Raw genomic sequence first — 26,067 nt, 5'->3', positions numbered from 1 at the left:
ATCGCCATTTATTTTAATTTTTTTAAATAGAAAATAAAATAAGGAAGAAAGTTCGGTGTGATTTTTTATTTGGAAAAGACATGTCTACAAAAATAGAATCTGGATCCGAGGGTCAGGTTATCTATTGGGAAGATACAATGATAAGTCGTACCACAACCCCGTATACGTACGACTTCTATTAAACGAATTAAGGGAATTATGACAATTAATTAATTAATTATGGATACCAAGAAAAATAATCATGCAAATGAGTATGTACAAGTCATGATGAAAAACAATATATATAAAAATAATGATGAAATCTAATTACAAGAATATACAAAATAAATAACAAGAAAATTATACAAAATGATTTATTGAACTAAATAAAATAAGATATTAAAAAAATAGTTTTCAAGAAATTTTAAAGGATTTTATTAAAAATGATTTTGAATTAATAATTTCAATTTATTTATTTACAAAAAAGAGTCAATTTATTTTCTCAATTTCATTTGTATTCAATTTTCAAAAAAGTTATTTACACTTATTGTATCAAAAGAAATTATTACATAATTTTAATTTGGATACAAAAATTATTTTACTTGCTTTTACTAGAAAATAATGAATTTTTACAATTTTATTTACAAAATTATTTCAATTTGTTTTCATCTAAGAAAAATGACTTATACAAATTATTAAAAAAAATATAACTTTATTTGCGAAAGAATTTTTAATTTAAAATTAATTTTTGGGATAATTTTATTTACAAAACAATTTTTGGACAATTATATTCAAAACAATTTTTTTTTCTAAATGCATTTTTTTTAATTTTTATTAATAAAAAAACTTTCTTTTATTAAAAATAATATTTTCTAAACTATTATTTTATTAAAACGTGTTTGTTGAGTCGTTTCTCTTATTTAAACAAAATTTCTAATTTATTCGATATTCAATTTTATACACAAGTAAATATATACAAACAAATACTTACAGAAACCAATAAAAATAAAACTAAATAGAAGTGGAAGATAAAACGTGTACCCAAACAAACTTACAATAAGTTCAATGCTTCATTTATAGTTTTTCAAGTCTCACTTTCTTCCATGAAATTCCATACTCCACGTGTTATAAATCCGTACCTAGCCAACATAATTGCAGAATGAGCTTATGTAAAAACAAAAATAGTCCAAATGTAAATATAAAAAAATATGTAGAGTCTAAAATAATTATTCAAGCCCCAATTCAAACATTAAATTGGTCCAATAAATTTTTGCCAATAAGACCCAAATTAATAAATATAACCCAATAAAAATATCCTTCATGTCAACCGCCCTAGTCCAAGTTTTCCAAGTTAATCACCAAAATACAACACAATTACCCAAACCCAAAATATCACAAAAAAATAAATAAATTCAATTACGTCCAAATTTAATATCTCATAATCCAAAATAAATGAGCACAAATCAATATCAAGTTTAAAAATGCAAGCCTAAAATCCATGAATAACAATAATACATACATATACTAACAATAAACCCGATCAAACATTCCAAAAACACAATATCCATGAATCCAAATTAATAAATAACTCCAAATTGAAGTCCACAAACATGCCCACAATCCAAATCAAATTGCTAGCCAGTAGTGGGGACGGTGGTTGACAATGGTCGTGAGGGTGGATAATAATAATAATAATAATAATAATAATAATAATAATAATAATAATAATAAAAGAAATGAAAGAAAAGAAAATAAGAAGGAAACAAAATAAGGGTGTTTGGATGGAGAGAAAGGGAGGGAAAATGAGGGAAAGAAATAAGCCGAAAAAAAAGTCCAGGCTCTAATGTTTTTTTTTTTTTCTCCTTCAGTCTCCTGTGAGTGAGGTGGAGCCCCAAAGAGAGCTGCCAATAGGGAAGGAAAAAGCCAAAAATAAAAAATAAAAAAATAAAAAAATAAAGGAAAAAGAGGAGAGACAGAAGAGGGAAGAGAAGAGAGGATATGGGTCCCACGTGGGGGTATGGGCATGAGAGAGAAAAAGTGGGTGGGGTCGTCGGAAAAGGTAGGAAGAAAAAGAAGAGAGAAGAGAGGAAAGAAAAAGAAAAAATAATAAGAATAATAATAATAATATAATACAAAATAATACAAACTAATAATTAGATTGTGAATGAATAAAAAATATCATATGTAATCAGGATTTAAAATTTAATAACAAAATTAAACTCAAAATTAATGTAAAAATAAAATTGGAATAAATTTTGGAGTCTATAATAGGTTTTCATTTCTATTATTCGTTGCAAAAATAACACGAAAACAAGAAATTTAAGTCAAATCCCAATTTTTATTGGAGTTTTTTTTACTTCCTAAATCCACCACAAACTAACTTCCTTAGGCATGCAAAACTTTGACACTTCATTCCCCTAGCCCAATGTGCAATTCATAATATACTATCCACTATCTTTTCCTTAACTGTTTTTACCATGGCACAATATGTTTGTGAGATGAAATATTAAAAATAAAGTGTGAAGAAGTAAGTCATTATCGATGGTATAAAAAACTAATTTTCTTAATAAATCAACATAAAAACTTTAATTATAAAATCTAAATCATTGAGCTATAAATTTTAAATGTGTAATAAGTTGGCATGGTTAAAAAGCTTAAATTCTAAAGTTTAAATTGTTAAATAATGAACCAACAATATATAGTAAGTCAAAACAATTAAATTAAAGCTTCATATTGTCATAGCAAACAATATGTTAAAATTTTGAGCTTATTCACCCAATACGGTTCAAATTACCTTTTTGTTCAAATTTATTTATTTATTTATTTTGGAATTTTCCTTTTAGTGTGGATTCAAACAAAATCTTAAGCTAATTAAATCGACTTACTTAAATGATTAGAACCTTGAAACCCTTCTGCATCTAATTTAAAAGTTTTATTTATTTTGGGGTTATTTCAAGTATTTATTATTATATGCCCAAAAATCTTCTAACCTTAGGATAAAATAAATAATAAAACTCAATATCTAGATGTATACACACATCTGCCCAAAAAATCATACATGATAAAATGGAAGAGTTATATATCCTAGGCAAAGAATTGAATATATGAGCCCACATAGGAAAAGTAAAAAACTTTATATTAAGAAATTTTGGAGGAATAATGCATGCTATAATGAAAAATCATAGGTGGGTATCTTACATGCATTGAAATCCGAGTTAGGGATAAAATATTAAAAAAAAAAAAAAGGTCCAATTCATCATATGATCTTAGGTATGTGGCAGTTGAATCTTGATCCAATAATTAACATATCTCCTAATTAATTATCATGCCTAGGTATGATAGCATGACCCCAAACTAACCCTAGACAGCACACTAATTGCTTTCAAGCCATTAATTTAACATTGATCCAAACTAACGTATGTAAATATTGCCTTGTCCAAGTGTGATTAGTATTACCCAAAAAAACATATATATTTTTTTTGTCACAACCACTCACATTAGAAAATAAAAATAAAAACCAACCCTAATATTCACCTTTTCAACTTCCCAACTACTATTTTTTTTTAATGGGTAATACAACATTATTCAACTAAAGTAAATCCTATAGGCAGCACATCAATTGCTTTCAAGGCATTAATTGGCCAATGGCAATATCTCTATGTGAGCATTTCACATATCTTTACATAGCCAACCTAATCGGCCACCAACACCTCATCTCCCGCAGAAGATTATGGAGAAGTGAGTACAATAATTCAACCACACCCATCGTCAGATCCACCTACCAACACATTTGCTCCACCAAAAGCCCCTTAGGTCCCTTGTCCATGTCAAGTCTCTCGTCTTCTTTGCTTCTTCTCCTTTAAGAAAAGACCAAAAAATGATAGAAAAAACCAAAACCAATCAATTATGACCCCCCCTCTCCCTTTCCCCTCAAGCAATCCCTTCTTGGGTAACACTCTATGCAGAAGCAAATATATTTAATATTGTATAAAATTGTGATCTTTTTTGAATAAGCAGATGATATAATGATCAATAATATATATGGCTACTTAATTGAATTAAAACCAGGAGAGGCTCAATGAATGTGGGAAATGACCACGAGTATCCGAGAATTAGCAACACTTCTTAAATTAGTTTAGCCTTAGAGGGCACAAATCCTTTGGTAGCCGTTATTAATGAGTCACCCCAGAGACTGATCAGAATAGGATTTCTCTCCTTGGTCAGCCCCATGGTCCTTATCTTTTTGTTTCAGCCTCATACACCCAAATCAGACTGTCCCCCCCACTGAGCCTAACATATATCTTTTGGTTCAGACCCCAACACAAATCTCAGAACCCTATTCCCCATTCTCTCTCTCTCTCTCTCTCTCTCAAAATTCAGAAGAAAAATGAGGCCATCGAAGCCTCAAACCTCTATCAACCTTAAGCTCATCCTCGTCTGTTTTCTCTGTCTTCTCCTCTTCCTTTTGGTATTCAAATCAAACTTCACACCTTTCCAAGAAAATCATCCATCACCCATCTTAGAAACTCATGTATCAAACTCAACCAGTACTCCAGCTGCAGAAGAACAACCACCATCACGAGATTGTCCATCTCTACCCCTCACACCAACTTGCACCAAAACCCCACCCTCCCTAGCCCAAGCTCTTGTCCACTATGCAACCCTCAACATCACCCCACAACAAACCTTCAATGAAATCTCGGTGTCCTTGAGAGTTCTTCAAAAGAAGGCACCCTGCAACTTCCTGGTCTTTGGCCTAGGCCATGACAGCCTCATGTGGACTGCGCTCAACCATGGTGGCCGCACCATCTTCCTCGAAGAAGACAAGTCCTGGATCGAGCAAATCAAGCAGAAGCTCCCCAGCTTGGAATCCTATCATGTAGTCTACGACAGCAAGGTACTATAAAATTTAACAAGATCTACATATAGGAAACTAGATCACTTCATTCTTAATTCAACTTCTTCAAAAAATTAAACAAGTTACTAAGAATTCTAGCTCTAGCTGGTCATAGATTAATAGGAACAAATACCCTTTATTCCAAATAGAAAGTTTGGTCATTATTGATCCATTATGGTATGAGCTTTGCTTAAATGGAGGTCTCAAGTTGAAGTAATTCTTAATGATCACTACTTTATATTTAAGTATGTGTTCAATCTATTTTTATAAATCCACAGAGAGAGCATGGTTATTGTAAAGCTCACTTATATTGGCGGATTATTGCAACAGGTTCACCAAGCAGATGAGCTGATGGAGGTTGGCATGGGAGAGGACTGCAAGGTTGTTGTTGACCCAAGATTTTCCAAGTGTAAACTTTCATTGAAGGGGTTTCCAAATGAGGTGTATGATGTGGAATGGGACTTGATAATGGTGGATGCACCAACTGGGTATCATGATGAGGCACCAGGGAGGATGAGTGCCATCTACACTGCAGGGCTGATGGCTAGGAATAGGGAAGATGGTGAGACTGATGTGTTTGTGCATGATGTGGATAGGGTGGTGGAGGACAAGTTTTCCAAGGCATTTTTGTGTGAGGGCTACTTTAGGGAACAAGAAGGCAGGATTAGGCATTTTACCATTCCAAGCCATAGGACTCGATCCGGAAGATCCTTTTGCCCATGAAAAATGAGGACCACTTCCGGTTTGAAAGTTGCTTTTTCAACAAATTCAATGACATGGTATGCAAGTTTTTACCAAATTACAAGCATTCATGCATTGAGTTTTGTGGAAAACCCTGTTTAGACTACTTATTCAATAGTCTCTCTTAGGTTCTTTTTCTTATGTTTTCTTGAAGGGGGAATTTTTTTCCCAAGTCTTGAAAAGGAGAAGAGAAGAGGAAAAACTTATTAAAGAGAATGTGAAGAAGGTTTCTTACCAATAAATGAGACAAAATTAAAGAGGTGAAAGTTGCTTCCCAACATATGCCTTTTATAGGCATTTTATTAATTCCCCTTCTTGTGCCCTTTCTTGAGATTAATTTGGAGGGCCAAAGTATGGGGTTTAGACCCTTTTTTATTATTATTCTTTAAATGATTTTTCCTTGTTTTATTGTGATTTTTTCCCACCCTTTTTCCCTTCCTTTGGAGGGTTACCTTGCAGCACTTGTAAGTATCATAATTTCATTATCAATGCACTGAATTCTTGAGTTTGTATCAACTTAATTGCCAATTGAAACCAATTTAGTATCTAATAAGTGATCTGATTTTAACTTAAAACTTATCAGCAGAGAAAATTTGAGTATTGGGTATTAAATTGTAGGATCAAATCAACATGGGTCATCTCAAATTTCAACCTAAAAATTTGTGTTTTACCACCAAAATCACTGTTAGCCATGGTAGTTTCACAGATCTGTTGCAATTACTTGTATCTGCTATTTCTTATTTTATTTGTTACTGTTCTTTTCACTACCAAACCAACTTTTTGGAGTTTCAAGAAACAGCACTTTCAACAATAAGACTAACCACCCACCATCATCATGATTTTGAAGTCTCCAAGGTGCACTTTAATTCAAAAGTTTATTAGTGGAGAGATTTGTGTTTAAAGGTGGTTTAGGAAAGTTCTCTGCGAAATGGGAGTTCATGATTATACCTCCATTGAAAAACCCTAATGAGGATCCAAATTTGGGGCATGTTTGGTCCTTTTAAATTTTTTTCCTTTTATTTAAAATTTTGAAAATAATTTTAGAAATGATGTTTGGTTCACTTGTTTTTAAAATTTTTAGCATTTTTTAAAAAAATTAAAGGAATACAATATTTTTTAATTTCTAAAATTTTCTTTAAAATATTTTAGAATCAAGTATTTATTATCTTTAATTAAACTAACAACATTACTATCTCTCCAAAAAAGAAAAGAGAAGAATATCATTAAAAAAATTGGTATTTTTTTACTTACAAAAAACCATGATTTAAAATATCAGTAAATAAGTATATATTAGTATTTTAATTTTACAAATATATAAAAAATATAGTAAAATAGCGATGAGCGATGAATATTTTAACAAAAATATCGATTGAGCAATTCTCTCTACTTTCTATCCCAACACTCCATGTACTCTCATAGTCCTACAACTACAACCTCTTTATCTTTAAAATCTAAAGAAATTCAACTCCAAAGAGAAAAACACAAAAATAAATGGAATCAATGAGTGAAGTTTCCAGAATTTCTGAATTCTCACACAAAAAAATTGGTTGTTTGATTTACTCTTTTTTTTTTTTTGTTTTTTTTGTTCCAGTTGTTTTTTTCTTCAATATTTTTTTAGGTATGATATTGTTTGGTTGTTGAAAAAATTGAGGGAGGGAGAATTTTGAGGTTTCTGTTATTGATTATGTGGAAAAAGAAATGATGAGGAGTTGTTGTGTTCTCTCGGATCGTAATAGGGATAATCTTTCATGTTTCATACCCATAAAAGGAAAAATAAAAGAGGTGTCTGAGAGAGAACAAAATGCAAAAAAAAAAAAAAAAAAAGGGAAAAGTTCATGCAAGTTCCAATGGAAAACAATTGCTCTGCACCAGAGCAACACATCCGTTTGAACTGAAGAGAGAAAAAATCCGTGGAGGCGAAAACCAGCCATGAAAAAGAAAAGATTAGGGCAAAAACACGGAGAATATCCCATTTTTTCTTGTTCTTTGAATAGTGTAAAAAACAACAAAAACATCTTGATTTTAGATCAAGGTATTTGAAAACATGGAGAACTCAAAAAACAACTTAATACTCCTCTACCAAACTAGTTTTCAGTGGTTTTTTTGTTCCTAATAACAGAAAATGGTTTTTGAAAACATCAACCAAACAGGCCCTTAGAGTCGCCACTTATTTTTGTTTTATTTTTTAAGGGAAAAACAAAATAAGAAAGAAAAACCCTAAGGTGGTGTTTGTTTTTTTGGCTTTTTGCTGAAAACCATTTAGTTTTAGAATTTAGGTTGTTTGTTTTTTTACTTTTTCATGACTTATTATAAACTTTTTACTAAATAGAAAAAGCCAAAATATGTGGCTTTTTCTAAATAGAAAAAATAACATAATAGTTTTTTTTATTTTTTAATACTTAATAGAAATAAAATACTACAAAAACAAACAACCTAATATTTAATACTATTAAGTATTAAGGTTCTATTTAGAATTAAGTAAAAAAACAAACACCACCTAAGTGTGACACCTGAAGGAAAAATAAGTTTGTGAAAAATTGAGTTTGGATTCGGGATCAGGTTACTTATTGAGAATGTATGATAGTGAACTGTCGCACCTCTCTAAGCCTGTATACATACGATCTCTACTGATAATTAATTAATTAATTAATTATAGATACCAAAAAAAATAATCATGTAAATGAATATGTACAAGTAATGGTGAAAATCAATATACATAAAAATAATCATGAAATTTAATTATAAGAATATACAAAATAAATAATAAGAGAATTATGCAAAATGATTTATTGAACTAAATAAAAAAAATATTACAAAAAATAGTTTTCAAAAAATTTTATTAAAAAATGATTTTGAATTAATGATTTTAAGTTATTTATTTACAAAAAAGATGTTTCAATTTATTTTCAACTAATGACTTGATTCAATTTCATTTGTATTTATTTTTTTTAAAATTTATTTGCACTTATTATATCAAAATAATTTATTACAAAATTTCAATTTGGACACAAAAATTATTGTTACTTGCTTTTTCTAGAAAAGAATAAATTTTTACAACTTTATTTACAAAAGTATTTCAATTTGTTTTCATTTAAGAAAAATCACTTATACAAATTATTAAAAACAATATAATTTTATTTGCAAAAAAAAATTTAATTAAAAATTATTTTTGGGACAACTTTATTTACAAAACAATTTTTATTAAACAAATAAAATTTTGGACAATTTTATCAAAAACAATTTTTCAAATTCTATTTAAAACAATTTTTTTTTGGATTTTTTTAAAGCATTTTTCTGAATTTTTATTAATAAAAAAACTTTCTTTTATTAATAAGAATATTTTAAAATTATTATTTTATTAAAATATATTTACTGAATTATTCCTCTTAGACAAAATTTCTTATTTGTTTGATATTCAATTTTGTACATAACAAGTAAATATACACAAATAAATATTTATAGAAACCAATAGAAATAAAACCAAATAAAAGTGAGAAATCAAATATATACTCAAACAAGTTTGCAATAAGTTCAATGTCTTCCTACAACTTTGCTTTTCAAATCTCACTTTCTTCCATGAAATTATGTACTCCACATATCATAAATTTGTACTCAACCAATAGAATTACATAATGGACCCATGCAAAAACAAAAATAATCCAAATATAAATATCTAAAAATGTCTAAAATTCATAATAGATATTCAAACCCAAATTCAAATTTCAAATTAGTCCAACAAATTTCATCAATTAAAATGAAGTCAAATTACTATAAGTCTTATCCCAAAATATTCAAATTAATAACCAAAATACAACCACAATCATCTAAACCTAAAATTGGATAAATTAAAATAAATTTTATTTCATCAATTAAAATGAAACCAAATTACTATAGGTTTTATCCCAAAATATTCAAATTAATAGCTAAAATACAACCACAATCATCTAAACCTAAAATTGGATAAATTAAAATAAATTTTACTAAACCTAAATTTAATATCTCCAAGCTTAATTTCATATACAGCACAATTGTCCCATATTCAAATTAAATAGTTTAAATTAGTCAATCTCATATCAAATATTCAAGTCATTCAATGAATTTTACTCACGTTATGAGCCTAAAATTCATATTAATTAACAAGCTCATATTAATAATACTCATGACGAAAGGAAATAATGTCTTAAGCCTAATCCAATAAGCTCAAATAAATAATCAATCATCAATAAGTCAAAGTCCAAATCAATTTTTGGGCAAAATAATAATAATAATAATAATAATAATAAATAAAAAAAAGAAAATTTACTCTTAGAACTATGGATGACCGGATTATTAGCCAGACAATGACTGGTCAGCAATGGCTGGCCATGAGGGTGGCAGACGGAGAGAAAATGGGTATGGATAGAGGAGGGAAGAAAATAATAATAATAATAAATGAAAAAAAATTTTAAAAAAAAAAAAAAAACAAAAAGAGATGAGATGGGGGGTGGTATCGGGGATGGGGAAGGTATGAGAGGAAAGAGAAAATGTATGTTGGGGTGGTTGGGGGAGAGAGAGGAGAGAGAAAGTGGAGAATAAGAAGAAAATAGTAAGATAGAGGAGGGAGAAAAGAAATAAAAAATAAAAATAAATAAAATAAAAAATAAAAATAAAAATAAAAATAAAATAATAATGAAAAATAATAAAATAAAATAATATATAAAATAATAAAAATTAAAATTAAATAGTGAGTGGATAAAAAATGCATATATAATCTGGATCTAAAATCTAAAGATAAAATTAAGGTTAAAATTAATGTAAAAATAAAATTAAGACAAATTTTATGTTCTATAATTTGATTTTTTTAATAATAAAATAAATAAAAATACATATGTTAAAGTTATTTTATAAGTGTAATCAATTTAAGTATAACGAACGATAATATTTATAAATTTTTTTAGAAAAAATTATTTTAAATTTCTTTAATATATTCATATTTATTTATTTTAAAATTTTAAAACAAATCTATTAAAATATGTTTTATTTCATTTTAAATAAAAATTAAATAATTTCTTAGATTTATATAAAATTCTTTATTTGAAATTTAATTTCTAAAATTTTATTACAAATTTATGATGACAACGTTTTGCCATTGATATTAATTTATTCAAATAATTAAAATTATTTTAATAATTTATCTTATCAAAGTAATTTTAATTTATAAAATATTAGAACTTGATTCATTTTTTTAAAAATATTTTATCAATTTTTGAATAAATTTATATTTTAAATATTTTAAAATAAAAACACTCAAAATCGAATAAAATTAACAAGATAAATATAAAAGAAATTAAAAGTAAAGTATTGCAAATTTTTAAAATAGGATTAATAAGATAAATGATGATATATTTAATATTAAAAGTATAAATTATTTAATTCAATTATATTTAATAATATAAAATAAATAATGATACACATATAATTTTTTTAATATTTATATTTTTATATTTAATTATAATATAAATAATATAAAAAAGACATTAAAAAATTATAATGATGGTTATAATTTTAGTAATTAATTAAATGAAATTAAAACAAAATAATTAGAAAATTATTTATTAAAATATTTCTTTTAATATTTTTGTTTTATGGTGGATTTGACTATGTTGATTTTGTGCGCATACATACACAAGGGCTGAGTTGTTGTCTCAGGTTCAGGTACACACTATTTTAGCGTTGACTGGCGCGTGGCTATGTTGACTAGCGCGTGGTTCCGAAATATCAGTGAAAATAATAATAATAATAAAAGCATAAATATATTCCTACCCAATTTTAGTGGGTATTTGATAAAACTTTATATTTTTTACTAAATTTAAATTTAAGTTAAATTATTCTTATAAATTTTGTTAATCTAAAATTTATTATTTATTTTTTTATTTTAAATATTAAATTTGTTTAGTAAAATTAACTTAAAATTTATTCTAAATTATCCGATTAACACATTTATTTTTATTAATTTTAACTAACATTTATTTGTAGTTAATGACTTTAATTCATAGTTATTTTCATTAATGGAAAACAATAAATTTATTTATTAAATATTCATATTTAAAGTAATATATATAATTATAAAATATTTATTATAAGAAATGAATTATAGATGTGGAATAATAATTCTTAAATATTCTTTTCTTAATGTGAGCAAATGAAACAAAAAGAATATAATATTATGAATAACATAACTATTTTGATTTAATATTTAAAGTTAAAAATAAATTTAAATTATAATATTAAATTATCTTATTAAATATATTTAATATATTTAATGATTTAAATTAAATTATTAAATCATATTAAATCATATTAAATCTGATATACCCTCTTATTGTTACTATTAGTCTAATTTGCACTTTAATTCAAAATTTTATTGACTATCGTTTAATTTATGCAAATATTTTAATAATTCAGTCCATTTTTATCATATTGGACTGAATTTAAGATAAATTTTCACGATTTATCACGAATATTTTTCGTGATTTATTCCGATATTTTAATCCACTAATTTTTATTTTATTTTTTCTCCATGGCTTATGATTTCATCCAAATCCAACGACTGAGATCCCGGCTTCTCCCAACTCTCAAGGTTCATGCCTTCACTTAAATAGACCCTCATCCTTCGCCGTCTCCCAAGGTGCCACGTCATTCTTGCATGCATTTTTTCGTCTAAAAATAAAAACCTATAAGATTAGAACCCTGGCCCAATGTGTGGCAAAGAGGTGTTGTTGTATGTTTATTTCGTCTCACTTTACCTTTTTTTGTTTTCAATATTGTTACTAGTTTTGATCAATTTTTATCTTATTAATATTTTTTATCAAAATTTTTATTGATAATTCTTTATATATTTTGATATTTCTGTAAAATTCAAGTACCAATATTTTCATAAAAACCGATAGTTTTATCGTTGTCTACAAGAATGTTATCTTTATTAAACATTTTATGTAATATCTCACATCGAATAAGGGAAGAAAATTTGACATTATATGTATAACGAACTCTTAATCATATAAACATATTTTAAAGCTATGAAACTAATTAGAACGAATAAAATCTATATAGGAAGGATTAACTTATTACAAATGATATCGAAACTAATCCATGGATTTGATGTAAGTTTATCTATGAGATTTATTTGTTCAACTTTGTAATAGGTGTTTGTTTGTTTGATGTCACATTATTATTTTTATAAGACACGACTAAGATATTGTGTTTATATACAGGGGGTGGGAGGAGGGTTGATTAGATCAAATAAGGGAAGAAGTTTTGTATACTGAATATGTAGTAAACTTTTCTTAACCATATGTGCATTTTAAAGTTGTCAGGACGCATTGATCCAAACCGAATAATAATATCTATATGGGAGCATCCGAAGTGAATAATATTTTATATGAGAGAAAGCAAATTGTTATATGACACATGCCTTGCATTGCTACATGTTAGCACTAATGCATCTTGTATTAGATAAGAAAGCATGCTTGACATAGGTAAGTATTAACCTTCACCTTAGTGGGCACCTCCTTGTAGTAAATGCCAAGAGAGTGCATGTAACACCACAAACCTAAAGATTGAGGACATCATAGTTATTTCACAAATCAAACCGAAACCAATATTAAAACAAATTTAAATAAATAATAAATTTAAAGATTCTTCTAAATACTTAAACATAAATTCTAAAAAAATTATAACTGAAAAGAGTAACTAAGTCAAGAATCCTATAAACAACTCTAAAGTTGCTTCTAAAAGAAGCCCTTTCCTATCCCAATCTCTCTCACCCATGCCACTTTATCCTAAAGAGTGAAATAATGAAGAATTGTGAGTTCAATAATTCAAGAAAAAATAGTATAATGAGGAGTAAATATAGTTGATGATTAAATGGTCCGATTAAATGGTCCTTCTCATTTTTATTCAATCTCGTACATCCAAATCAAACTATCCCACCTACTATGCTTAGCATTTATTGATGTCACTTCATCTTGAAAAGTGGAATAATAAAGAGTGGTGAGTTAATAATTCAAGGATAAATAGTTTAATAAGGAGTAAAAATAGTTGATGATTAAACCATGGTCCTTATAATTTTTATTCAGCCTCATACGTCTAAAGCATATGGTTCCACCCACTTCGCCTAGCATATATTGATGTCATGTCATCTTGAAGAGTGGGATAATAAAGAATGGTGAGTTCAATAATTCAAGGAAAAATAGTTTAACAAGGAGGAGTAAATATAGTTAATGATTAAATCATGGTTCTTTCTTTTTTATTCAACCATGTACATCCAAATTAGACTATCCCACTCATTGTGTCTAGCATTTATTGATGTCACTTCATCCTGAAAAGTGGAATAATAAATATTGATGAACTAATAATTCAAGAATAAATAGTTCAATAAAGAGGAGTAAATATAATTGATAATTAAACCATGATCCTTACATTTTTTTTTTATTTTTTATTTAACGTCGTTCATCCAAACCAAATTGTCCCACCCATTGTACCTAATTAGACGCAAACACAAATCTTAGATATTCCCCCTTCTCCCTTGTCTCTCTTTCTCTAAATCCAAAAGGAAAAATGAGACCATCGGAGACCCAAAACTCCATCAACCTTAAGCTCATCCTCATCTGTTTTCTGTGTCTTCTCTTCTTCCTCTTGGTATTCAAATCAAACTTCACACCTTTCCGAGAAAATCATCCATCACCCATCTTAGAAACTCATGTATCAAGCTCAACATGTCCAGCTACAGAAGAGCAACTACTATCCCCAGCTTGTCCATCTCTACTTTTCACACCAACTTGCACCAAAACCCCACCCTCCCTAGCCCAAGCTCTTGTCCACTATGCAACCCTCAATGTCACCCCACAACAAACCTTCAACGAAATCTCAGTGACTTCAAGAGTTCTTCAAAAGAAGGCACCCTGCAACTTCCTGGTCTTTGGCTTAGGCCATGACAGCCTCATGTGGACTGCACTCAACCATGGTGGCCGCACCGTCTTCCTCGAAGAAGACAAGTCCTGGATGGAGCGAATCAAGCAGAAGTTCCCCAGCGTGGAATCCTATTATGTAGTCTACGACACCAAGGTACTACAAGATTTAACAAGATCTACAGATAGGAAACTAGATCACTTAATTCTTAATTCAACTTCTTCAAAAAATTAAACAAGTTACTAAGAATATACAAATACCCTTTATTCCAAATACAAAGTTTGATCATGATTAATTCATTATGGTATGAGCTTTGCTTATATGGAGGTCTCCTGTTGGAGTAATTCTTAATAATCACTACTTTATATTAAACTTAATATTGGTTATAGAGTATTTGTTCAATCTTTTACAAATCCAGAAGGAGGGAGAGAGAGAGAGAGAGAGCATGGTTATTGTAAAGCTCACTTATATTGGAGGATTATTGCAACAGGTTCACGAAGCTGATGAGCTGTTGGAGGTTGGCATGGGAGAGGACTGCAAGGTTGTGGCTGACCCAAGATTTTCCAAGTATAAACTTTCATTGAAGGGGTTTCCAAATGAGGTGTATGATGTGGAGTGGGATTTGATAATGGTGGATGCACCAACTGGGTATCATGATGAGGCACCAGGGAGGATTGTTGATGCCTCACGTTCCTGGGGTTCCACGTGGTTGCCAAATGGATGGATGCGTGATCTCAACCTTCAAAGGTTCTTGATTCAGTCGTTATACCTGCAAAAGGCATCCGGACAGGGTGTCCGGACGCACCCTCCGATGATGTTGTTAGCCATGGTTAAGAGAGGGAGATATAAATCAGTTGGCCTTTTACTAGGTATTTTGAGATTACCTTCCTCTTCGTGTGAAGGTTTATATATATAGTGCCAGGGACACTGTTCCTCTCATTAATGGTGAGGAGATATTTTATGTTGTTATGATGACATGAGGTGGCAGCATGGTCATCGCCACCCTACGGGCGGCTGTCAGAAACCGTGGTAGGTGATGCTGCTATCAGAGATCGTGAGAGGTGATCATGTTGAATGATCGTGGGAAGTGACTTGTTGTCACCTCATCCCGTCTTTTCATTCTGCAGGTGATGGGACGTGGGCCATGGCTAATTGTTGTGATAGCGTGTAAGACTCGCTTTACTTTAGTCAATGATCCGGATGGCATATGTTGATTATCCGGATGTATATTGTAAATCCGTCCGGATGCTATGTTTACAAGTGTCGTTTGATCTCCCTTGACGCGGTCCGGATAAGAGAAGCTGAAACGCCGCTTGTACTTTCTTGAGGCAGTCCGGATAGGAGAAGCGCATCATGTATATCTTTAGGGAAATCCGGGTGATGACGATCCGGCTGATAATGCTTGCCATGTGTCACTGTGAGATGCGTGCCACGTGTCTCGGAGGGAGGGGTCCCTACAATGCCCCCTTTTTTAACTTGCCTATTTTGCCCGAGCAAGAATGGGCGGGTTAAAAAATAATTGGTTTTGAAACCGGAGTCGACCTTTTGTTTGGTTGGGCCACGTGGTGAGTGGGGGTGCGGGAGCCCAAAAAATGCATTTATGACGAGCCGCCGACTCTGGGTATTCCCAGGCAGCATGTCATTTTAATGATGGCGTTTGTTGGGCGTTTGGCTTTCCGAGGGGCTGTCTCCCTATAAATAGCGTACTGTGCCTTCTTTTTGCTTTTCCCTACTGCATTCGTCTGAGAGTCTTTTGTTGTTACTTCTTCTTCCTCCTGTGCTTTCCTTGTTTCTCTGAGAGAAAATTTCGAAAGTTCTTTTGTGCCGGTGATTTTGTATCGCGACAGCAATCTTTCTTCCTCAGAGCTTTATTTGGTACGTTCATCTTTGCTTTTGTCGTTCCTTTTGTTGCGCTTGTTGGTTCATTGGTCTTGGTTTCTGATTTGTTTGGGTATTGTTTGGGTAAGTTGCTTACGACTGTTTGTTGAATGTTGGCATTTGTTGGGGCTCTGGGGGTTTTTTAAGGGTTCCCGTTGCCCCCCTGTATTTTTTGTGGGTTGGGGGTTTCTTGTTGGGGTAGAGTCAAGGATTTTGGAATGGGTACATTGGTGGTGCGAGGTTTTCTGAGTGTTGTTATTTGTTTAGGGTTTGTGGGGTTGGTTGGCTGTGTTTGACTGTTGCACTTCTTGTATGTAGGTTTCGGTTCAATCTTCGGCCTAAAAATGTCTTCAAAGAAGAAAGCTGCTTCATCTGCCCGAGTTGGCGACGCTTATGAGAAGTCTACAGACAAACTGAGCGTAAAGGAGTTTAGAGATCGATTCTGCATTCCAAATGGCGTAATTGTGGAATTTTTGAATGGGGAGGATGTCGTATCTACTGAGAAAGCTGAACAAGATACCGTCATCTTCTCCAAGGAACACTTCAACGCTGGGCTCCGGTTTCCTCTGCCGGCGTTGTTCAAGGAATTCCTCCATTTCACCAAGATTCCACCCGCCTTCATCCATCCCAATATCATCCGGGTGCTGATGGGATGCAGCATCATAAACATGCTGTACAACCTCGACCTCACGCTGCTGGAGGTGTTCTTCGTCTATTCGCTGAAGAAGGCAAAAACTGACATCTTCAGCATGTCCGCGCACTTGCCCTCCCTTCAATTGGTGACGGAACTGCCAGACTCGACGAAGGGAGGGGCGAAGGGATACGTGATGGTCCGGGGTGCATGGGCGGGGTCGAAGCATCCGGGGAGGCCCTTCTCCCCGAACTATTCCTTAGAGATTCCGGGTAGGTTTGCTTTGCGACTTTTGTCCGGATTTTACTTTGTTGTCTTTTGTTGATCTTCCCGGATGGAATTCTTATCCTTTGTTGCTGTCAATGTAGGTCCGGAAAAAAGGGGCCACCTTGTGGACTGGGTGGAAAAGGCGTCTTTTGCCTGTCTCAGTAATCTATTTGAGATAGACGCCAAGGAGAGGCACTACAAGACGCTGCTCACTGCGCAGAACCTGATGGCGGTCGTCCGGGAGTCCCAAGAGTATGTTGTCAACATTTTCCCCAGGAAAATGCCAAAGGAGGTGGTGCCTGGGGAGCATTATACTGTGAAGGATCTCCCGATTTACCAGGCGTTTAAAGAGGCTGACGCTGAAAAACGCCGAGCGCTCCTGGACAATCGGGAGAAGAAGAAAAACAAAGGGACCCTTCGAAAGGCTCCCGAACAGAAACGCGGCGCAGACTCTCCTCCAAATATAGCTCCAGCGAAAAAGAAGGAGCTGGTGAAGAATGGGAAGGGAGTGAAGGAGTCCACTCCTCCCCAAGAATTTGCTCTTCCGCCAATTACCCATGAGGCGGAGGTAATAATAGAGGAGCCTATGAACCCCGCTCCTCATTCTATCTCAAGCGGATCCGGACACTTCGCGGGGCTGAACCACTCAAGTACCTCCTTGGCAGCGGTTGCCCGTCTGGCTAATTTGGCTGAGGAAGCTGCGTCCATCAATCATCCGGCCTCTCCTAATCCGGATGCCGATGCAGCTGAGGCCGTTTGTGCGACCCTGATGGAAGAAGCAGGGGCAAAAAGCCAAAGTCAACCCTCCGACGATCCGGACCGTCTGGCTCTTGTTCTGGTGAAGGGGCCACCTTCAAAGAGGCCGCGTTCGGCACGCAATCTAAGGTCCGGACTCCTCGGGCGGCTTCAAGATCGTCAGCAAGAGATCGAAGTTAGTTGCTCATCCGCCCATGGCGCTCATCCGGAGGGGAGCGAAGTGGAGATGGCAACTGAGATTCCAGCCGTCCCGGTGATGGTCCCGGATGAGGCCGCACCCGAGAAGACCCATCCGGCCGCAAATGTTGAGGCCTCACACCTGGAACAAAAGTCACCTTCTGCTGCTTCATCCGGGGGGGAACTTGTTAATGACGCAGCTTGCTCCTCTGCTAGCTCTTTTAGCTACGCGGAGTTAGAAGATAAGCTGAAACATATACCACCCGGCTCACCTGACATCCTGCCCTCAGCCAAGATGTTCGAGATGGTGGAAACGGTAAACTGTTTTTATGTGTTTTTTTTATTCTTTTGTGTTGTTGTGGTATGATTTATAACTTGGCTTTACTTGTTTGTGTGTCAGCTGGTGAGTGGTCTCCGCGGCATGGCCCAACAACACGATCTCTTTTCTGACCTGCTGCGGACCACTGATTATATGAAGATCTTCGCCTCTCGGCATAAAGAAAGTGAAAACCAATTGCGCCTGAGGCTGGAGGAGGTTGAAGCCAGCTTATCCATCTCTCGAGAGGACAACGAAGCCCTCCGGGCGGATTTGGCTGAGGTTAAGAGCTGGGAGGAATCATCATTCACCCGTCTGTGTGAGTCAGAGGATGAGGTGGCCCGGTTGAAGGCGGAGGTGAGGCAACTCCGGACAGAGGCTTCTATTGAAAAGAAGCAGAAAGAAGATTTGCAGTTGCGCTTAACAGCGCAAAAAGAGGAGCTAGAGCGGGAGTTTGCTGCAGAGAGGGAGGAGCTTGAAGCGGACTATCAAAAGCAAGTGGATGATACCTTCATCTTTGGCTATCGCTGCTGTATGAAGAAGAATGACATAAAGCGAGACGTCCCTTCAATTCCTCCGGGTGAAGAGAAGAAACTTCATGACAAGCCCGCTCCCTGATAGCTTTTCTTTTTGCAATTCCTTCTGTAATCTTCTTTCTGTATTTTTTGTGGTCCGGAGACCTCTTTGTACATATACTAACATATATCAATAAAACAATTCTTTTCCCATTTGTACTTGTCTTGCTTTTTCATTGATAGTACTGTTTTAAATTGGAAACGTTCCATGGTCTAAGTAATGGAGTTCCGTCTAACTTTTGTAAATGATAGGCTCCACTTTCACTTGCTTTAGACACTATATAGGGTCCTTCCCAGTTAGCTTGGAACTTGCCTGTGCCCATTTCAGCAGTGTTTTCAAAAACTTTTCTAAGGACTAGCGTACCATTTTTGAAGCTTCTGGGCTTTACTTTGCGATTGTAGTGAGCGGATGCTCTCTGTTGATAGTCTGCCATCCGGATGGCTGCACTTTCTCTTACTTCATCCGTCCAATCCAAATTTCTTCCTAATTCCATGTTTGCATCATTCTGCTTTGCTGCGTCAGTCCGGATAGTAGGGAGACCTATTTCAGTAGGAATGACTGCATCCATTCCGTATGCGAGGGCGAAAGGAGTATTTCCTGTTGGTCGCCCGGGTGTGGTTCGGTAGGCCCATAGGACGCCGGGCAGCTCCTCCACCCACTTCCCTTTGGCTTGTTCAAGCCTTTTCTTTAAGGCAGTGATTAGGGTCTTGTTTGTAGCTTCTGCTTGCCCATTGCTTTGAGGATATCGCGGTGTGGAGTATGAATTCCAGATGTTCAGCTCCGAACAGAAATTCCTGAATGCGATGCTGTCAAATTGTGGACCATTGTCAGCTATGATGGTTTGGGGGATTCCAAAACGGCAAACAATGTTTTTCCATACGAACTTGGTGACATCTTTGTCTTTGATACTAGCATATGCTTCAGCCTCCACCCATTTACTAAAGTAATCAGTGGCAACAAGGAGGAACTTTTTTTGAGCAGGCGCCGCTGGGAGGGGTCCCACTATATCCATGCCCCACTGCGCAAAAGGCCATGGGCCTGAAATTGATTTCAACGTTGCTGATGGCATATGCGGAATGGGAGCATGCCTTTGACATTTATCGCATTTTTTGACATAAGCTGCCGCGTTCTGCTTCATTGTTGGCCAATAGTATCCTTGCGAATGAGCTCTATGTGCCAGAGATTGTCCTCCCGAATGATTCCCGCATATTCCCTCATGCAACTCAGCTAACACATACTGGGCCTCTGAATGCCCTAGGCATCGAAGGTAAGGTCCTGTGAAGGATCGCTTGTACAGGTGCCCCCCAATCAGGGTGAAACGGGCAGCTTGCACCCGGATTTTGTGTGCCTGTTTGGGATCTCCGGGTAGAGTTCCTGTCCGGATATATTCTGTAATATTGTCCGTCCATTCTTGGTCGTTCGCTTGAGGTGCCTCAATGGTATTACAGGTGGAAATTTCTGCGACAGAGGGGTTGGGTTGCACATGTATAGGCAATAGAATGACTTCTTTGATAGGGAGGGAGGCAGCTATGCCGGCCAAGGCGTCCGCGCGCCTGTTGTCAGCTCGCTTGATTTTTTCGATTGTCCATTCGGTGAATTGCTGCAAGGTGCTTCTTACTTTAGCTAAGTATCGTGCCATGCGTGCGTCCTTAGCCTCATATTCCTCCTGGACGTGCTTTACCACGAGTTGTGAGTCGCTGTAGATCCGGAGTCTAGAGACGGATAGAGCGAGGGCGAGATCTAATCCAGACAAGATAGCCTCATATTCTGCTTCATTGTTAGAGGCAGAGAATCCCAGCCGGATGGCTTGCTCCAAATGTTCCCCAGTTGGGGACTGTAGTAGGAGCCCAACTCCAGAGCCTGATGAGCGTGAGGCTCCGTCAACTCGTAGAGTCCACCATACTTGTTTACTTGATTCGTGGTGTTGGCTGGGTCTTCGGGAATATTCTAGCACGAAGTCAGCCATTACTTGGCCTTTCATGGACAATCTGGGTTGGAATTCGATTCCAAACTCGCTTAGCTCGATGGCCCATTGTAGCATTCTCCCGGTTAAATCTGGCTTGTGCAGAATGCTGCGAAGGGGCTGGTTAGTTAGTACAATCACTGGATGAGCTTGGAAATAAGGGCGGAGCTTCTGGGCAGCGCTTCGAAGGGCTAAGGCTGTTAGCTCCATCTTTGAGTATCTGGTTTCTACGTCCGCCAATGCCCTGCTGACGTAATAGATAGGTTTCTGCTCCTTGGGTGAGGGGCAACAGAATAGAACGGCGCTGATTGACCATTCTGATACCGCCAGATACATATACAATTTCTCTTTTGGAATGGGGCTGCTCAAGATGGGTGGTTGCGTAAGACAATGCTTAATCTTTTCGAAAGCGTTTTGGCAACTGTCCGTCCATCCGTGCGCTCCAGCTTTTCGTATTGCCAAGAAGAAGGGTCGCAATTCATCAGTGAAGCGGGCTATGAAACGCCCTAATGCAACGAGCTTGCCTGTGAGGCGTTGCAACTCCTTCTTGTTCCTGGGAGGGGGTGTTTCCATGACTGCCTTGACTTGATCCGGGCTGACTTCTATGCCCCTTTGGCTGACCATAAATCCCAGAAATTTGCCAGCACTTACACCAAAGGCGCATTTAGAAGGGTTTAGCTTCATGCCATACTTTCGTAAGAGGTGAAAAACTTCTTGTAAGTGGAGGACATGCTGCTCTCGGGTTTTGCTTTTAACCACGATATCATCAATATATACCTCAATCGTGTGGCCTATCAGAGGTTTGAAGATTTTAGTCATCAATCTTTGATAAGTGGCGCCGGCGTTTTTGAGTCCGAATGGCATGACTTTATAGCAATAGAGGCCGTGTGGCGTTATGAATGCTGTCTTTTCTTCGTCATCCGGGGACATGGGAATCTGGTGATATCCGGAGAAGGCATCCAAAAAATAGAGCATTCCTTGCCCGGAAGTGGAATCCACAATTTGATCTATTCGCGGCAAGGGAAAACTGTCTTTTGGGCATGCATTGTTGAGATTGGTGTAATCTACACAAACTCGCCATTTTCCTTCTTTTTTGGGTACCACCACTACGTTTGCCAGCCAGTCCGGATAAGATACTTCTCTGATGAATCCAGCTTCTAGCAATTTGTCAATCTCATTCCGGATAACTTCTTGTCTATCCGGGTGGAAACGTCTAATCTTCTGCTGGACGGGTCTGGCAGCTGGAAAGATGTTAAGCCTGTGAGATGCAACAGAGGGATGAATTCCCCTCATATCAGAATGTGCCCATGCGAAGATGTCATGGTTTCGTCTGAGGATATTTTGCATGCTCTGAGTTTCTTCGGTTGTCATGAGGGAACTGATGTTCGTGAGGTGGGTGTTTTCCTCCGAAATTTGGATTGTTTGTAAGGGATCTGCTGCCGGGGGATCTTTGTCCGCCGGACCCAATAATTGCTATTGGTCATTTGTATGGCTGGGTTCAGGGGGAGATGCATCCTCCTGGTTGGCCCTTGCTTCGCGTGCTATCTGATAGCATTGGCGAGCGGCTAATTGACTGCCATATAGGTCGATTTGGCCATCGTTGGTGAGAAAACTCACCATTTGATGGTATGTAGAGGGGATAGCTTTCATGTAGACGAGCCATATGCGCCCCAAAATGACATTGAAGGGTGATAACTCCTGAACTACTGAAAACTGTACGTTGAGAGTGACTGGGCCTGCTTGGACCGGCAGTACAATGTCTCCCAAGGATGTAGTTGAAGACCCGTTGAACCCGGATAGGATTCGTCCAGGGTTTTCGAGGCCTGTGAGACTGTGTCCCATGTGGCCAACGACCGATGCTTGCACAAGATCGGCGGAACTGGCTGGGTCAACCAAGATACGCCGCACATCGAAGTCCCCAATTTCCAGGGACAAGATGAGGGCGTCGCGATGTGGTTGTAGTGTCCGGGTGGGATCCACTGGTGGGAAAATGATTGTCCCATCTATGGGGCGAGGGCCCCCTCCAGTTAGCCCAGGCCGGATGGAATTGATGCGTTCGCGTATTGATGCGGCCCGCAACAATTTTTGTCTCTTTCGCCTAGAGTCGTACTCCTCGTCAGATGGACCTCCGTTAATATAGTTTATAACGGCCTTGGGGGCGGCTGAGGCCCTAGGGACTCCAGGATTGTGATGTTGAGAAGTGATTCTTCCTTCAGTATCTGAGCGGAGGTATTGCTTCAAATGCCCTGCCTTTATGAGCCTCTCGACCAGATACTGGAGAGCCCGGCATGTCTCTGTTGTATGGCCATGATCCTTGTGGAAGGCACATCTCTTACTACGATCTCTTGTGGATGGGTCCGTTCCGATGGGTCTAGGTCATTTGAAGTCGGACAAGCCCTGGATCATTGGGAGAAGTTTCTCATATGATATGGAAAGAGGTGTGAGAGGCGGCATTTCCGGGCGACTTGGCCCTTCCTGCCTTCGGTCAGACGGCTTTGGCTGATCTGGAGGTTTAGTATTTCTCTCCGCATTACTTCTAGATGGCCGTCCGGCAACCAAAACTTGCTGGGTGGCTGCACGTACGTCATCTTCGAGCATTGAATATTTGTTAGCACGCCTGAATAAGTCATCCATTGTTGTAGGAGGTTTTTTAGCCAGTGATTCGAAAAATGGAGTGCCTGGACAGATGCTTTGTTTGAAGATCTGTAGGACAGCATCCATACTACAAGCCTCTACTTGAAGCACGACTTGGCCAAACCGCTTCACGAATTCCCTCAAGGGTTCGTTATCTTGCATTTTTATGTTCTGCAGGGTGCTGATATTTTGCTTGTGTCGAGCGGAGCACAAGTATTGTCCCACGAAAGCTTCGGACAGGTCCTTGAAATTGCCAACAGAGTTGGGAGGTAGGCGATGAAACCATGAGAGGGCCTGTCCTTGTAGGCTGGCGGGAAATACTTTGCATAGTAGTGCATCGTTGCCAATATCGAGCGTCATGAGCTGTCGATAATGCATGATGTGATCGAAGGGATCATTGGTTCCATCGTATGTGAAAAATTTTGGCACGAGGAATCCCCTTGGGGGCTCGTAATGAATGATATGAGAGCAGAAGGACGTGGAGAGCATGTCATCCAGCCTTTTGCTGATGGAGCCAACGGGTGGCTTGTTTGGGAGGTTTTTCCCAGTCGGTTTTTCCGCTAGGTGCGAGTGAACGTTCCGCATCGCGGGGGTGACCATGGGGTCACGATGCGGGTGCACGTTCTGCACCATAGGGGTGACCACAGGGTCAGGGCGTGGTGCCCAGGTTGTGACCACTGGTGGCCTTGATCTCCCAGGCTCTTGTGGGCCTAGTCTTGCGCGCATCGAATTTGACAACTGGGACTTTTTATCACGTTGTCTCTTTGCTGAAAAGTGAGTAGAGTCTGAGCTTTCCTCACGAGGTGCTCGAGGCATAGGCGTGTCTGGCACATGAGGCCTTACGTTGCCTGCTCCTGGGATAGCTCCTGTTGTCCCAGGATATATTGATTCCGGTTCTTGTTGAGGCCTTGAGTTTGCTACTTGGCCCCTTGAATGCTGACGTCGAGGAGGCCCTGATGTAGAAGCCTGGATGCGCAATACAACGTTTTCTTCTTTCAATCTTTCCGTCTCCTGGAGGAGAGCTTTTAGTTGTCGTTCGCTTGCCAACTGTCTCCTTTCGATGGCTAGACGACATTCAAGATTATCTTCCACCTCTCTACCAGATGATTGGCTTCGGGAAGGTGTGGCCATCTTTGTAAGTGACTGAATCAAAATGAAAAATTTCCCACAGACGGCGCCAAGGTTGATGCCTCACGTTCCTGGGGTTCCACGTGGTTGCCAAATGGATGGATGCGTGATCTCAACCTTCAAAGGTTCTTGATTCAGTCGTTATACCTGCAAAAGGCATCCGGACAGGGTGTCCGGACGCACCCTCCGATGATGTTGTTAGCCATGGTTAAGAGAGGGAGATATAAATCAGTTGGCCTTTTACTAGGTATTTTGAGATTACCTTCCTCTTCGTGTGAAGGTTTATATATATAGTGTCAGGGACACTGTTCCTCTCATTAATGGTGAGGAGATATTTTATGTTGTTATGATGACATGAGGTGGCAGCATGGTCATCGCCACCCTACGGGCGGCTGTCAGAAACCGTGGTAGGTGATGCTGCTGTCAGAGATCGTGGGAGGTGATCATGTTGAATGATCGTGGGAAGTGACTTGTTGTCACCTCATCCCGTCTTTTCATTCTGCAAGTGATGGGACGTGGGCCATGGCTAATTGTTGTGATAGCGTGTAAGACTCGCTTTACTTTAGTCAATGATCCGGATGACATATGTTGATTATCCGGATGTATATTGTAAATCCGTCCGGATGCTATGTTTACAAGTGTCGTTTGATCTCCCTTGACGCGGTCCGGATAAGAGAAGCTGAAACGCCACTTGTACTTTTTTGAGGCAGTCCGGATAGGAGAAGCGCATCATGTATATCTTTAGGGAAATCCGGGTGATGACGATCCGGCTGATAATGCATGTCATGTGTCACTGTGAGATGCGTGCCACGTGTCTCGGAGGGAGGGGTCCCTACAAGGATGGGTGCCATCTACACTGCAGGGTTGATGGGTAGGAATAGGGAAGATGGTGAGACTGATGTGTTTGTGCATAATGTGAATAGGGTGGTGGAGGACAAGTTTTCCAAGGCATTTTTGTGTGAGGGCTACTTTAGGGAACAAGAAGGCAGGATTGGGCGTTTTACCATTCCAAGCCATAGGACTCGATCCAGAAGATCCTTTTGCCCCTGAAAAATGAGGACGACTGCCCGTTTGAAAGTTGCTTTTTCAACAAATTCAATGATATGGTATGCAAGTTTTTACCAAATTACAAGCATTCATGCATTGAGTTTTGTGGAAAACCCTACATAGACTAC

The 26,067-nt window shown here is 36.8% G+C and overlaps 2 protein-coding genes across 2 annotated transcripts; both read left to right on the top strand.

Moving 5' to 3' along the window:
- Positions 1-4,035: 4,035 nt before the first annotated feature.
- LOC100255018 (glucuronoxylan 4-O-methyltransferase 3) lies at positions 4,036-6,133 on the top strand. The gene is made up of 2 exons (XM_002279729.4): positions 4,036-4,876; positions 5,207-6,133. Exons 1-2 carry the CDS (start codon positions 4,367-4,369, stop codon positions 5,597-5,599), a joined length of 903 nt encoding a protein of 300 aa, XP_002279765.1. The 5' UTR covers positions 4,036-4,366; the 3' UTR covers positions 5,600-6,133.
- An 8,082-nt stretch (positions 6,134-14,215) lies between these two features.
- LOC100261855 (glucuronoxylan 4-O-methyltransferase 2) lies at positions 14,216-25,943 on the top strand. Its single transcript, XM_059735033.1, has 3 exons — positions 14,216-14,722; positions 15,057-15,242; positions 25,715-25,943. The coding sequence occupies exons 1-3, from the start codon at positions 14,216-14,218 to the stop codon at positions 25,940-25,942; spliced, it is 921 nt and encodes a 306-aa protein (XP_059591016.1). The 3' UTR covers position 25,943.
- Positions 25,944-26,067: the final 124 nt, after the last annotated feature.

The sequence above is a fragment of the Vitis vinifera genome, chromosome 18 (assembly GCF_030704535.1).
Source record: "Vitis vinifera cultivar Pinot Noir 40024 chromosome 18, ASM3070453v1".
NCBI classification, from domain to species: Eukaryota; Viridiplantae; Streptophyta; class Magnoliopsida; order Vitales; family Vitaceae; genus Vitis; species Vitis vinifera.
Note: the sequence above shows the minus strand (reverse complement) of the source record. Positions and strands in the feature narration are given on the sequence as shown.